The sequence below is a fragment of the Phocoena phocoena genome, chromosome 1 (assembly GCF_963924675.1).
Source record: "Phocoena phocoena chromosome 1, mPhoPho1.1, whole genome shotgun sequence".
Taxonomy (NCBI): domain Eukaryota; kingdom Metazoa; phylum Chordata; class Mammalia; order Artiodactyla; family Phocoenidae; genus Phocoena; species Phocoena phocoena.
Genome location: NC_089219.1, coordinates 21,802,912 through 21,817,688, shown reverse-complemented (window position 1 = coordinate 21,817,688; position 14,777 = coordinate 21,802,912). Strand labels below are relative to the sequence as shown.

At 43.7% G+C, this 14,777-nt stretch overlaps 1 protein-coding gene across 3 annotated transcripts in view; it reads left to right on the top strand.

The window, feature by feature from the left end:
• EYA3 (EYA transcriptional coactivator and phosphatase 3) overlaps positions 1-8,733 on the top strand; it is a 64,254-nt gene extending 55,521 nt beyond the window's left edge. Inside the window, exons 16-17 of one of the 3 annotated variants that reach the window (XM_065890782.1) lie at positions 6,421-6,521; positions 8,031-8,733. In XM_065890782.1, coding sequence (XP_065746854.1) covers positions 6,421-6,521; positions 8,031-8,111 — 182 coding nt within the window. In that variant the 3' untranslated portion in view covers positions 8,112-8,733. The remainder of the gene's footprint in view (positions 1-6,420; positions 6,522-8,030) is intronic. The other 2 variants (XM_065890794.1, XM_065890789.1) reach the window with 2 other exon arrangements.
• Positions 8,734-14,777: the final 6,044 nt, after the last annotated feature.

Sequence of the window (14,777 nt, the reverse complement as noted above, 5' to 3'; positions counted from 1 at the left end):
TTCAAATTCCTCTTTCACAGAGAGTGCACTGTAATGTAGTACAATCAAGAAAGCCCTGGGTTAAAAATCAAGGACTAAGATATATACTTTAAAATGGTTAAACCCCTCACACTCGTCAGGATAGCTGCTGTCAAAAAAAACCCAAAAAACAAAATAACAAGTGTCGGCAAGGATGTGGAGAATTTGGAACCCTTGTGCACTTCTGGTGGGATTGTAAAATGGTGCAGCTGCTGTGGAAAACGGTGTGGCGGTTCCTCAAAAATTAAAAATAGAACTATCACATGATCCAGCAATCCCACTGCTGGGTATATATCCAAAAGAATCCGAAGCAGATCTCAAAGAAGTATTTGCACACCTATGTTCATAGCAGCATTATTCATAGCAGCCAAGAGGTGGAAGCAACCCAACTGTCCATCAAATGAATAGATAAACAAAATGTGGTATATACATACAGCGGGATATTAGTCAACCTTAAAAAGGAAGGAAATCCTGTCGTATGCTTACTACATGTATGAACCTTGAAGACATTATACTAAGTGAAGTAAGCCAATCACAGAAAGACAAATACTGTATGTTTCCACTCATGTATAAGGTGCCTAGAGTAGTCAGATTCATAGAAGCAGAAAATAGAATGGTAGTTAATAGGAGCTTGGGGAGAGGGGAAATAGGGAATTGTTGCTTAATGGGTATAGAATTCCAGTTTTGTAAGATGAAAAGTTATGGAGAATTATTGTACAACAGTGTGAGCATACTTAATATTATTGAAATGTATATTTTTAAATGTTTAGGATGGTAAATTTTATGTTATGTGTTTTTTTACCGTACTTTTTTGAAAAGGAAAAACAAAAACAAAAAGCTAAGGACTAGGATAGAGTCCTAACTGCCCCGCTTATTAGCTTTTAGGGAAATTAGTGTATCTCCTGAGCCTCAGTTTTCTCATATAAGATGAAAAACTACCAGAGAGGTTTTGAAAATCGAATGAGACTGTGTATGTGAAGATATTTTTTATCCCCTAAAAATGTATTCAGTTCTAAGTACATGAGATAGTAAGTACTCCATAAATATTTGCTGAATTGATTAGTGAATTGGCACCAGATTTATATAAAACCAACTTGTTCGGCTGAGAAGACAGCAGAATGTGTCACTCTAATCTTATGTGCTGTACGTGGTCCGGGGAAAGAGGACTATGACAGCTATCTCCTTACCCCTCCAGACCCTACTTCCCTATTGCAGCCAAGGAGACAGTCCTCATTTGCAGATAAGTTGTAGTTATCTGCTAGATTAAAAAATGTCAGGCATTGCCAAGGCACTCAGAATATAGCAGGGACAAAATCCTCTGTCCTCATGGAACTTACCTTCAGTCAGTGGTGCTCAGATAATTGGGTTATCCATACGGGGGAAGAAAGCAGATTCTGTATTCCTTCTTTATGCTATTTGCAAAAATAAATTCCAGGTGGATAAAAAATTTACCATGAAAAGCAAAACGTTAATTTTTAGAAGAGAAAATAGAAGAGTATCTGTATGACCTTAAGGTAGGGAGGGATCTCATTTAAGAGACCCCAAAAATAGTACTTAAAAAAAAAAAACAGAAGAGAATGATCATTTTGATTCTGTGAAGCTTTTAATTTTATATACAGTGAAAGATGACATAAAGTGACAAGACAAATCACAGACTGGGAGAAGATACTTGCAATACTTTTAATTGTTGATTAGTATACAGAATCTATAAAGAACTCCTGCAGATCAATAAGCAACAGACAACATAATTTTAAAAAGTAGGCAAAAACCCTGGAGCAGCCAATTTGCAGAAAAGGTAACCCAAATTGTTAGTAAACGTATATGAAAAGTTTTTTAACCTCACCAATTAAGGATCTGCAAATTAAGGAAATGCAAATTAAAATGTAATGCCTTTCTCGTCTGTTAGATTGACAAAAATTTAAGTCTGACAGCGCCAAACTTTGTCAAGGAAGTGAGAGCTTACTCTGCTAGTGGATTGAAAATGGATATAACTTTCTGGAAGACAGTTTGTCAATGTTTAGTAAAGTTTGAGATGTGCATAACCCTATGACCAAGCATTCTACTTTTAGATATTTATACTCGAGAGCAGGGGTCTCAGACTACAACCCACGTACCAAATTCTGCCCACTGCCTGTTTTTGGAAATTTTTATTGAAACAGAGCCATGTGTAATCATTTCCATAGCTGCTTTCACACTACAGTAGCAGAGTTGAATAATTGCAACAGAGATCATATGACCTGCAAAGCTTGAAATATGCCAACTCCTTCCCTTGAGTTTATTCTCATTTGCACAAGGAGGTATGTGCAAGGATTTTTTTTTTTTTGATGCAGCCTTGTTCATAGTAGAAAATAATTAGAAACTGCACATGAACCTGTCTATGAACAGAAAATAGTCAAACAATGGAATACTGTATAGCAGCGAAAAGTGAATGAACTGTGGGGCTTCCCTAGTGGTGCAGTTGTTAAGAATCCACCTGCCAACGCAGGGGACACAGGATCGAGCCCTGGTCTGGGAAGATCCCACATGCCGCGGAGCAGCTAAGCCCGTGCGCCACAACTACTGAAGCCCGCGCATCTAGAGCCCATGCTCCACAACAAGAGAAGCCACTGCAATGAGAAGCCTGCACACTGCACTGAAGAGTAGCCCCTGCTCACCGCAACTAGAGAAAGCCCGCGTGCAGCAACGAAGACCCAATGCAGCTAAAAATAAATTAATTAATTTTTTTAAAAAAAAGGTGAATGAACTAAAACTACATATATCCCTAAAGATTAGTATTAAAAACAATGCTGAACACAAAAAACACATTACAAATGGTATGTACAGTATATAATTTATATAAAGGTAAAAAACGTTCACAATAATAGCCATACATTGTTTATGGATACACGCTCAGGGAGAGAAAGGAGGAGGAAGAATGTCATCCAGTAGGGGTAAATAGAAAACTTCAAATAAATCTGTACGATCTCATTTTTATATTTTTTTATCTAAAGCAACTCTAAAGTGTTAAGATGTGATAAAGCTGGGTTGGTGGTAGCTATATAGGCCTTTATTTTTTATTGTTCTTTTTTTGTTTGGTTGAATTATTTTATTTACAAGGGCTTTGATGGGAGAGATACATCTGTAACCCCCCTTCAGATTTTGCTGCTGCTGCCCCTGCTTTACTGTGCATTTTGTAAGAACTCAGAGCACTCGCTAACCTTCCCACACCTGAAAGGTAGATTTCTGTAGTGCTTGATACTGCATCCTGGCACTCAGAGGCTCATCAAACTAATGGACATGATTTTATTCCTTCTGACAGTAAGTGTGCTTATTTGGTGATTTTCTCAATTTTGTCCAGAGCTAATTAGCAGAGCTACAGTGGTACCTGGCACCATGGTAACCACAGTGAGAGGCTTGAGGCTTTCCTCTACAGAACTATGAGATGAGAGCAGGGAGAGGAAATGTTTGTTCGGTTCCTCTGAAATGGTTTCAGAATTGCAGTTCTCTTAATGGACACTCTGTGACATTGAAGAGGATTCTCAAAATCATTTCTGAAAATGTCAGAAGTCTTTCTTTTCTTAAATTAATTATTTTTGGCTGCGTTGGTCTTCGTTGCTGTGTGCGGGCTTTCTCTAGTTGTAGCAAGTGAGGGCTACTCTTTGTTGCGGAGCATGGGCTCTAGGTGCACGGGCTTCAGTAGTTGTGGCTCACGGGCTTCAGTAGTTGTGGCGCACAGGCTCTAGAACACAGGCTCAATAGTTGTGATGCACGGGCTTAGTTGCTCTGCGGCATGTGGGATCTTCCCGGGCCAGGGCTCGAACCCGTGTCCCCTGCATTGGCAGGCGTATTCTTAACCACTGTGCCACCAGGGAAGCCCAGAAGTCTTTCTGATAGAGGAAACCCAAGAACCTCATCTTCTCCAAAGGCTTGGTTGGTCTTGCAGTGACAGCTTCTATCGCTTGACATTTGGTAGGCTGACTAGTCATTGGTTTTATCCTCCTGAACAGGAAAGCTCATCTCTAGGATTATTTTGAAAGTGTAAAATGGAAGCAGTGTATTTACCAACTGTATTGGAATTATTTTTTCATATGGCTACTTCTTTACCCTGAGCTGTTAATAACTCACCCTTAATCCTTTTAGAGAAACATTCTTAATTGTATTTCGTCCTTGATCATTGAAGGCCAGGACAATGAAAACATCTCTATGTCCCTGTCTTCTAAATAAGAGACATTCCCTTTGTTGGGTCTTAGGGGAAATTTCTAAAATCCTACCGACGTAGAAGCTTTTTCTATAAATCATAAATTAGACTGTGGGTCTGGCAGAGGTTGGCTTAGGTAAGGACCTAATGGTTGGAATGGAATTAGACAAATAACTCTTTAACACTTAATAAGAACGTGTTAAGAACTCATTATTAGTTGAATTATTTAATGTTTAAATTGGGGCTCAAGGCATAGAGTAGAGCCATCCCCTTAATCATTTGTGAAATTAAAATGTATTTACTTAGCAAACATGGATTGAATGCTTGATATGAACATAAGGTGTGACAATGCTGTTATAAAATGGTAGCACTGAAAGGGACCTAAGTGCATCTAAGCCAAGCCTTGTATTAAGAGTGGGAGACTGAAGCCCCAAGTGGACTAGTGTCTGGTCCAGGTTTGAGGTGCTACCTGGGCTAGGCATGTCAAAGACTTGCAGTTGCTTAGATGTACTAATCAGGACTTCTGAGTATGGGTGTAAAGATTCTTGTCAGATATGATGTAGTCATCTTAGATTTGTGTATTTCTATATTTGCATATTTATTACAAGAGTTTTCCAGCAGATGGCATTCAAGTGCCTTGAGGAAGAGACACCTTTTTCTTTTTTCTTTTTTTTTTTTTTCCGGTAGGCGGGCCTCTCACTGTTGTGGCCTTTCCCGCTGCAGAGCGCAGACTCAGCGGCCATGGCTCACGGGCCCAGCCGCTCTGCGGCATGTGGGGTCCTCCCGGACCGGGGCACGAACCCGCGTCCCCTGCATCGGCAGGCGGACTCTCAACCACTGCGCCACCAGGGAAGCCCGCGCCTTTTTCTTATTCACACAGGTACCCTGGTGCTAAGTCACTGAATCTGGCAAGAAGATAGGATGAGAAAGTTAATGCAGCAGGATATAAAAAGGAAGCAGAGTTAGCGCCTTGCTTAACTGAAGAAGGTGGCAGAAGCAGTTTTAATAAAATATGAGATGGTGAAGGAAGAGCAAGAGAGATAATTTTCTTTTTATTTACTTATGCAAGTACATTGTCTTTGCCACAGCAGTATTACGTGTGCACGTTTAGGTGTTGGTACCAGGTAGCATTTGAATTTTGATTCATGACCATGTTTCTAAGAGCTGTCTGCAGTGGATTTAAATCACCCATTTCCCAAGGTTAATGTCACTGATACAGGACCTCAGTTGCAGTTACACAGTATAATAGGAAATTCCAGATGTGACAAATATTGCTGCCATATTCATTGGTACTCTGAGACTCCTCCCCTCTTGAAAGACATAAGGCCCAGGACTAGGACTGTTTCTGGGAAATGTAGAGTTGGAAGGAAATGGCTGTTTTTTTCCTAATTACTAACCGGAAATTGGGGACTTCCACTTCTTTTTCTTACACTAATGGTTTCCCCTCAGAAATCGTCCTTTCGGGCTTCCCTGGTGGCGCAGTGGTTGAGAGTCTGCCTGCCGATGCAGGGGACACGGGTTCGTGGCCCGGTCTGGGAAGATCCCACATGCCACGGAGCGGCTGGGCCCGTGAGCCATGGCCGCTGAGCCTGCGCGTCCGGAGCCTGTGCTCCGCAACGGGAGAGGCCACAGCAGTGAGGGGCCCGCTTACCGCAAAAAAAAAAAAATCGACCTTTCGTCATGGCACAATGACCAGAGCCTAGACTCTGGAGTCAGAGGCTCAGAGTCTAGCTACTAGCTTGTTTGTGATCTGGGGCAAGTCACTAATCCTTTGGGTCCATTTCCATCTATCAGAATAGGGGATGGGACCCGTCTCACCGGATTATTTTGAGAATTAAGTGAACAAACACTTTGAAACTGCTTTGTATATTGTAAAGTACAGGAGCTGTGGAAGAGGGAGGGAGTGTGCACAGCTCTCATATGGTGTTTATAGAAACATCCCACACTAAGATCTGAGGTACTTCACCCTCAGTGTGAAAGTTAAAATAACCTAGAGAGCACAGTGCCTAGAAAGTCTGTTGTGTGAATGGCACAATTTCACATTCTTTGGGCAGAGGGCCTGTTGGATCCCTAGCTACCACCCCTGCTCCCCACCAAGCAGACCACATGGGCTGCCCTGATTCTGTCTAAGCACAGGCAGGTGAACCTAGCAGCAGCCCTTTTCTTTGGTATTGAAAAAAAGAAAGGGAGGAATGTCCCAATAGGAAATTTCTTTTTCTCATCAGGTAAAGAGAGCTGCTTCGAGAGAATTGTGTCAAGGTTTGGAAAGAAAGTCACATACGTAGTGATTGGAGATGGACGAGATGAAGAAATCGCAGCCAAACAGGTAACATGGCAAAGTAAATAGTCCATACGGGAGTACATTGAGCAGTTAGAAGAATGGTAAAACTCAGAAATCGTAGTCATCTATTGTGCATTTACAGTGTTTTCTCTTCCTCCTATTCCTCTCCTATTTTTCTTTTAAAAAAAAGAAAGAGGGTCATTGTTTTCCCCATGCAGAGTTTTCCCTGTAAGTTGTTAGATCCTCCCCTTCTCTCTCCTCCCTGCCACTCTAAAATCTTAAAATCTTTGAGCCCTGCTACAAGGACGCCAATCATTAAACCTGACGTGGGCCCCATCTTCCATCTTCATCTTAGAGGTCAGTGCTTTCTCAAGAGCGTGAGACTTTACTACTAAAGGCCAATCATTCAGACTTCTCCAGGCTTTCCAGCTTTAATTCTAAAGTGCTTGTGGCCCTCTGGGGAAGACACTAGTGGATGTAGACATCAGTGCTTCTTGGTCTGAAGAAGAAGTGAGTGGGGGAGATAGAAGAACAACTCAAGTCATTATCAGACTTTGTGTCTCTAAGCGCATGCTTCTAGTCATCTGCCACAGAGTACACCCATTGGAAAATGCCTTAGATCTCAGTCTCCTCCCTCCGAGGGATCTTTTCTGCACCCTCTGTGACAGAAGACTTTCTAGTCCTTGCTTGAATATACCGAAGGGTGAGGAGACTGCTTCCCAGGTATCCTGCTCCACTGTGGGGTCATCCAGGCTCTTAGGATGTTCCTCCTTCCATTGAACTAAAATTTCTGTTTTGTATCCTGGTCCTAATCTGGCACTTCTGAGCACGACATAACAAGTCTGCTTCCTCTTCAGTATATTCAAGGCCTTTTAAATATTATGTGTGAGCAGCAGGCTTGAAAAAGCACTGAGTTACATGCCAAAAGAACTGTGTTCTAGGACTTTCAGTATTCCAGGTAACTTGCAACCAGTCTGAACAAAATGATTAGTAAAGGTAATTTCCGTCAGCTTTATAGAACATGGTTTCCAACACTCATGTTTTTCAAAGCCCTTCTTTAAAATATGGCTTCCAGAATGGCACACAGTATTCTGGACATAACTCTGATCACATAATATAGTGGGATTATTATTTTCTAGATCTCTCTGTTCTTCATCTTGGTCATGGACAAGATTTGGGCTTTGCAGCTCTGAACCTTATAGAAAATAGACTATCCATAAGAAAATAATACCATATTAATACTGATTTCTTACATGGGTCATTTTATTTGATCCTGAGGATCGTACATAGTAGCTAGAACAAGTCTGTCTCATAAAAGCAGAGTTATCACTGAAACCTAATAAAAATCTCTCCCATCTGTAAGTGTCTTGTAGTATACATATGTCCCTATACACATGACTTACTTGATCCGTATGACAGTCTTATGAGGTGGGCAGGAGTAAGGAGGGCTACCAAGTACTTTGGGGAGAGGTCTGTGAAGGAAGGGGTGTGGGTAAATATAAGCTCCCAAAAGAAGTTGGGTTAACCAGTTCCCCTCCCTCCTCCCCCTTCCAGCACAACATGCCCTTCTGGAGGATCACAAACCACGGAGACCTGGTGTCCCTCCACCAGGCTTTGGAGCTTGATTTTCTCTAAGAACTGGAATGAAGAGCCTTCCCCGCGAGCTCCTTTTCACTCCTGAAAGGAGCTAGAGACCGGAACCAACTGGGAACTCTTTCTCCATGGAATGCTGGCGAGAACACAATCAAAACCAACAGCTGCAAGAGATGAAGCTTATTTTTGCTAAGAGTGAGCTGCAGCCCCGTGTTCATCCTCGCTTAGGAGCGGAAGACAGTTGGATTGAGAGAACAATAGACTCACCGCAGCTACAGTGCTTTTAACTCTTCTGGGTTTTGTTTTGTTTTATTTTGTGTCAAAATAAATGAAGAAAAAGAGAAGGAAATTCTCGGGGCAGAGTTGCACTCTGCGTCCGTGACCAGATTGAGAACTGCCATTAACTTGTGGTGATAGGATAAACGCAGCAGACTTTTATAATAACATCTCTTGCAGTCTTTGTAATCTCCTTAGCTGTAGAATATATTCCCAGTGAATGTATATGTTATTTTTATAGGTAAGGGTCTGGTCTCTGAAGCAGGTTCCCGCCCTCTTTCTAGCAAGAAAGGGGTCTGTAAAGTTTCCTTGGAAACTCGTAACTGAACTATCTGAGATACCTCTTTGTGACGGTAGCACCTCCTCAGCTGCCCAGCGCTCTGCTCTCTCGGGCGGCTTCCTTCCGGCTCCTCCATCTCCTGGCTGGCTGCACTGTGGGGCATGGACACTGATTCACTGTAGACTTTGCTGGTTCCCATCCTAGAAGCCTTAGTCCCCTTTCCAGTCCCTCTCCCCTTTCACCAAACGGCACAACCCTAGAAACTCCTTCTCTTAGACAGTAAATTGTAAGCCTTCAGCTTGACTCTTAGTCAAAGGGTATGTCCCAAGGGGCTTACCTCCAAACTGGAGAGAAGAACTAAGGCTTCTTAGGTATTTCCACTTCTTTGGCTCTTGAAACAAGAAGATTCCACCTTTTCCTCCTGCAGAGAAGCACCCTTCCCCAACACATGTTCACCACTACAGCGCCCTCGCCCTTCTTAGTCATCAGTGCTGGGCTCTTGGCCCTTTCCTGCCCTCTGTACCTCATGTCCACCCCCATGCAGCTCTGGTCAGTCCCCAGGCTTTGGACCCAAGGAGTCAAGTCTGAGAAAAGGTTCATAATCACATTTTGGCCAAAACTACGAAGGGATTTGACTTTCTTTGAATCCTTTAAGCCCTGTTGAAAGGTGTTCTGGACATGTATTTACCCAGATCTCAGCCTGAAACTGAAGAGCAGATTGCCACGATCACAGCCCAGTTTTCCCATGGAATATACCCTTCCCACTTCTCAAATCCCCTTCTAAAATGGGAAACCAGAAGGCCAGAAACACTTTCCTGATTTAAATGAGGTTGTAGACCCCCTACTCCATGCCTGATAACTCAATCTTGGGCCCAATGCAGGAACATCTCTCAACCTGACTTCTGGGAGGATTGGTGGGTGCCCAGGCACTGGTCGCAGCGTTCAGTCCAGCTGTGTTTGTGGATGCCCCATCCCTCCAAGACTGGCCTGGGCATCTGCTCAGGCAGAATAAACTTCCGTAGAGCTGAGGAAGTTCGGCCTCTTCCAGGTTGCACAGAGAGAGGTGATTTTATAAGCACCTCAGAGAGGTGCAGTCTGGGTCCTTAGTAGGAGGCATCCTTGACCAACCCCAGCTATAAGTGCTTGTACTCAGAGATTCTGCATATCCATTTTCAGAGATGTTGCAGCACAAAGGGGTCAGGTTCCTTCCAAAGCCAGATCACCCAGAGAAAGGCTGGTATACACACATTCCCTCAGAACTGATTGAGAAAGTGCTTCGTGACTCAGTTTTAGAGAAGATGTTTTTGGAGAGGAGCTCAAGTCAGTGCTCATTACTTAGCTGCCTCTTTGGCCTGTTTCCTTTGGACGGGAAATACAAAGCCTGAGGCGGACCTTCTTGGTCTGAGTTCAGCATAGTTGCCCAGATGCTGCTCCGCCTTGCTTGGTAATTTATCTTAGAATGCTCTAGGGTGGGTCTGTACTTCCAGGCCCCAAGCCCTCCCCGTACCGGCAGTAGAGCTGTTGGTTTCTTGCCCTGGACGTAGGCCACCCTACGTGCTGTGCTTCAGGCTGCAGAGCAGTACCCACGTCGTGCACACAGGTCCACACACACACACTTCCCTCTCCCTGCCCGCTGGGACAAGCTCTTTATTCCTAGAATATGACCTGGAGTCCCTTTGCGATGGCCTTTTCCCTCCTGCTCTGACTGCACGGCTTACGTCTTTGCAAAAGGAACTTGAAATTGGCTAAGAGAGGTGAGGAAGCTCTCTGAGCAGTGCCGCCTTTGCTCTTTTCTGGTGGTTTAGAGGGTAGACAGAAAATGGAGCTTCCTGGCTCCTCTTTGCCAAAATGAATTGTTCAGGGAACCGAGTGATCTTCTTGGAGCCTGTGTTTTCCTCTTCCCCAGCACAGCGGTCTGGAGAGGAAAACAAGTAGGCAGCACCACGAGTTCCTGGCGGCTGAGGTCGAAAGGATACTGTGGGTCCTTTCATCAAGGGGGAAGCCCTCTTTACTAGAAGGAGTCCCCATGGAATAAGCCACACGATGAGTCCTTTCCCAGCTGGGCACCGTGGGTCCCGTAAGATGGGTCTGCACATTTCGTGGTGAGAGCTAGGCCGTCTCTAGTAGGGAATCAAGTTGTCAGCTGTGTCCTGGGTTTAAGAGGTGGCTTTACTTTCGAATGTAAAACTGACTGTGCCTTAGCATCACCCTGTCCGGTGCCCCTGGGGCAGCTGGTGGTGTCCAGGAGAGTGGATGCCTGCTCCAGATTTAGATGCCTACTTGGGCTTTTATTTGGTTTGGGGTATTCCTGTCTTCTGCAAGTTGGGGGAGCAAAGCTAGTGTCCCAGGAGACTTGTGCCACAGCTTGTTTGCAGTTTACAAAAACTTGTTCGCGTTAAAGCTCCAAGCAGAATCTGATTGGCAAACTCCAGCTGCAGTATATGGAGCTTCTAGATGTTCACTACCTTGAATGGGTGTCGGTGCCACTGAACCGTGGGGGAGAGGAGCCGGGGGGCGGAGCCACGCTCTCCCTCTTCCTGGGAGAGCGATGGTCTAAGCCAAGGGCTGGTGGGCTCGGGGCCTTCCTCTCCTCACTCCTGCAGGAAGGGGGCAGTTAGGACCCCTCTTAAGCAGGCTTCTGTTTCTTACCACTAAATTGGCTTCCTTTTTCATCCAAAAGTTGGAATTCCCCAAATACCCTGTAGAGGCCAAATCTGAATTCTGAGATTTTAAAATATCTTAAACCAGGAGAGAAAATCTAGTTCTGTCCCACCTCTGATCAGCAGGCCCTCTGTCCCTTCTTCTCCTCTGAGTCAGACAGCTCTAGCAAGCAAGGTTACCCGGCTAGTTCCTAATGCACTGATGGGAGCCATCCCATTAAGGACGACCTCTACTCAAAACATGACCCTCTGGACTTCAGATGCCTCATTTAGCAGGAAAAGGCACTGATTAGATATATTTATGTGACTGCGGGCATTTGTGGCTGTAGAGTCCTTGACCATAATGTTATATGTAATGGGAACTATCTTATAAACTTGAAAAAATAAAGTTTTTATTTTCTATATGGTTTGCTCCTGTGTCTTTTCTGAGTAGGATCAGCCCAGTTGCCCAGCTGAGTAGGCTTCTAAGTAGGGCTTCATAAAAAATCAGAAGAGCTCATTAGAAAGATGGCACCCTTTCAGTAACTGAGTCACTAATTTCACCAAAAGAAACAAACAAAACTAACCATTTGGTATAAATAAATGAGAAAAACTAAATATTTTAAAATAATTTGCAAGGGAAAGTTTATTTCTTAATTGTTTCTAAAATACATCACTTTTCAAAGTTTAGGACTGGAACGCCAAGAGATTTCATTTGCTGTCAAATGTGCTGAAATTTAATTATTAAAAAAATCAACACCTTGCTGTGCTGAGTTTAAAATGCAAAAGCAATAAAACTGACAAATTGATACCAAACTGTTTGATTTGGCTTGTTTTCATGTTACATCAACTACTTTTTCTCTCTTCATTTCTTTAGATTTGAGTCTGACTGTTCATTGGTCTGGAGAACAGTTAGGAATCCTTTTGCCTTTTTTTCCAATGGAGATTAGAATTGGGTTCTAGCTTCCAAGTACCATACATGTCAGACTATAAGATGTATTTTTCCCCAAATTAATTCCCCCCAGAAAAGAGGGGGTTGTCCTGTATTCTGAGGCATTAAATCTTTTCATCAGAAGATGCACATTTTGAGCCACAATATAGTTGAAGCAAACTTGTTAATCGGTCAGAAGTACAGGTATCAGAGTGTTATTAGTTTTTAAGCCCAAAGAGTAAACATCTCCATCTCCCCCTCCAATAGGTGTAACATCTGCACGTTTCTCAAGAACCTTTCCGGTGGCAGGTTAAAATGAGCAAATCAAGAAGAGCTTTTTTATTCTTCAAAAACAAGTTTCTTGACAAAAAAAAAAAAACAATGGAAATCTTCAAAGGAAATTTCTAATTACAAGTAACATCACTGTCATCTTTTTTAAATTCTTGATTCTGTAAACTTTATTTACAAATGAAACGGTCACTAAATTCCACAGCTTTTTAAATTACATACCTGTTACCCTTATTTGACAATTTCATCTAGAGAATACGGATGAGAGCTTAGCCAAAAAATTAAACATCTTTTTGGATTTTCTCAGGGGAAATAGCCTAAGACACTACACTGCATCATCTGTTTGGGCATGTATGGCATCTCCCCAGAGCCTAGTCTTCTCCACATATGACAGGAAGAAGTAGAGAAAAGTAAATGTAGCAAGTTTTGTTTTGTTTTGCTTTAATTGAAGTACAGTTGAGAGCAAGTATTTGTTTTAGTGAACCCCTTAGAAGCTATGTTTGAGGCTACGTTGGACATTAAGCCCAGGGATTTATAAAGGCCAAGCCTGCTCTCTGAGCTCTCTGAGGTCCTTGATATTCCCTATGAGTTGAGAAAAATAATGATTTCACTTTTGTGTGTGTGCAAATGTGTGTTTATAGTCAATTAAAAAAATGATCCTCTTTCTGAGGTTATATGCCCTTTCATAAGACAAGATAATAGATGGCGGTAGTTTTTATGCCCTTTTTCATTAAAGTTAACTTGGCAACCATGTTGGCCATTATATTGGTTCATGAAATTCAGAAGTCTGAAAATCATTGGACTAAGTGATCCTGGAGATCCTTTCTACCTCTACCATTCTGTGTATGTAAAAACACCAGCATCATCTTCCCAGAGTTCCTCCCTGCTCCCAACCTTCATCTCTGTGTCAGCCTTGGCTCCAGGCCAGTATAACTGCTACAAGCCCTCCTTCATCCAGTCACTGCTGACTTGGTGTCTGGAATAAAGCACATCTGCGTGGCTGTCATCCTCACCTCCTTTAGGACGTATATCGGTTTCTCAGGGAGGCCTTCCCAGCCATTCTATATAAAATTGTAACTCCCACCTACAGCACACACGCACTCTCCCTACCTTATTTTTCATTTAGCACTTAACACTATCTGATACATTCTTTCACTTATTCTGTTTACTGTGTCTCCACTAGATGAATGAATGAATAACAGACTCTCCTGGATCCCGTCCCAGTGGTGATGAACCTTTCCTTCTGTCTCCAGTGCCCTTTCCCTGCTCCTTGTTTCTCCAAACCACAGACTTCCCCAACACCACTGCCCACATCCACATCCCCTGTCATCACTGCATCGCTCCCAGTGACCTCCCAGCAAAAAGACCTTTCTTCACCTGCGCTCGCGTATTCACTTCCTGATACCAAAGGTGTACCTACTCCCGCCAGGCCCAGCAGCAGAGCCGGCTAAGAGCACATGCTAGAGTCAGCCCAGATCTGGGTTCTGATGCCCACCTGAGCGGTCAACACCACACTGGCTCACCAGCTCCCGATGCTTAGAAAGCAAGGTTAAGAAGTCTTGCCTGAGCCAGCCCTCTCCTCCGGTCCCAGGGTCTTTACCGACTTTGAGAGGAGGACTTTGTGTCCCTGACCCCTTTTTTCCAGGCAGCTTTGAACTTGGTGGCGGATTTAATGACACAACTAGGCTAGGGGATTTCATGAGGTTTTAATAATAATCTAATAATACTGTTCAACAAAGACAACACGTGTCTCTCGCTTACAGAGACGCAGATACACACCTCTTCCACCCACACAGACTGAGGTAGAAAGTACGCTGCCTGAAGCACAAAAACATACTCGGCGGGCTGAGCCACGGCCCAGACCGCAGGTTCACAAGGCACTTGGTTGAAAGGTCGCCCCTTGAGAGCAGAGGCAGAGGCCGGGCCAGCTGCACTAAGGCCTTGGAGGGGCTGACAGGGCTGACAGGCAGTCAGGCATCCCTGGCTTCCAGCCTGAGAGCCTGTTCTGGAGTATCTGGAGAGGGTAAGGGGTGAAGCTGGAATGGCAGCTGATCTGCCAAGGCTAGAAGGATGCTTCTGGCACGTAAAAGGCCCTCGGTAAACATTTGCTGAATGAACTGAATGACTGGGGTGGGGCAGGGGAGGAAGAATTCCAGAGAACACATCCTGGAGGTCCTGGGGCCTTCCAGCCCAGGATAGGGGAACCAAGGGTGGGACAACAGCTCCACCAATTATTTTAGAGGTAGCCAGGGAGGTAAAAATACCAACACCGGGATGCTTTGGGGTTCTACTTG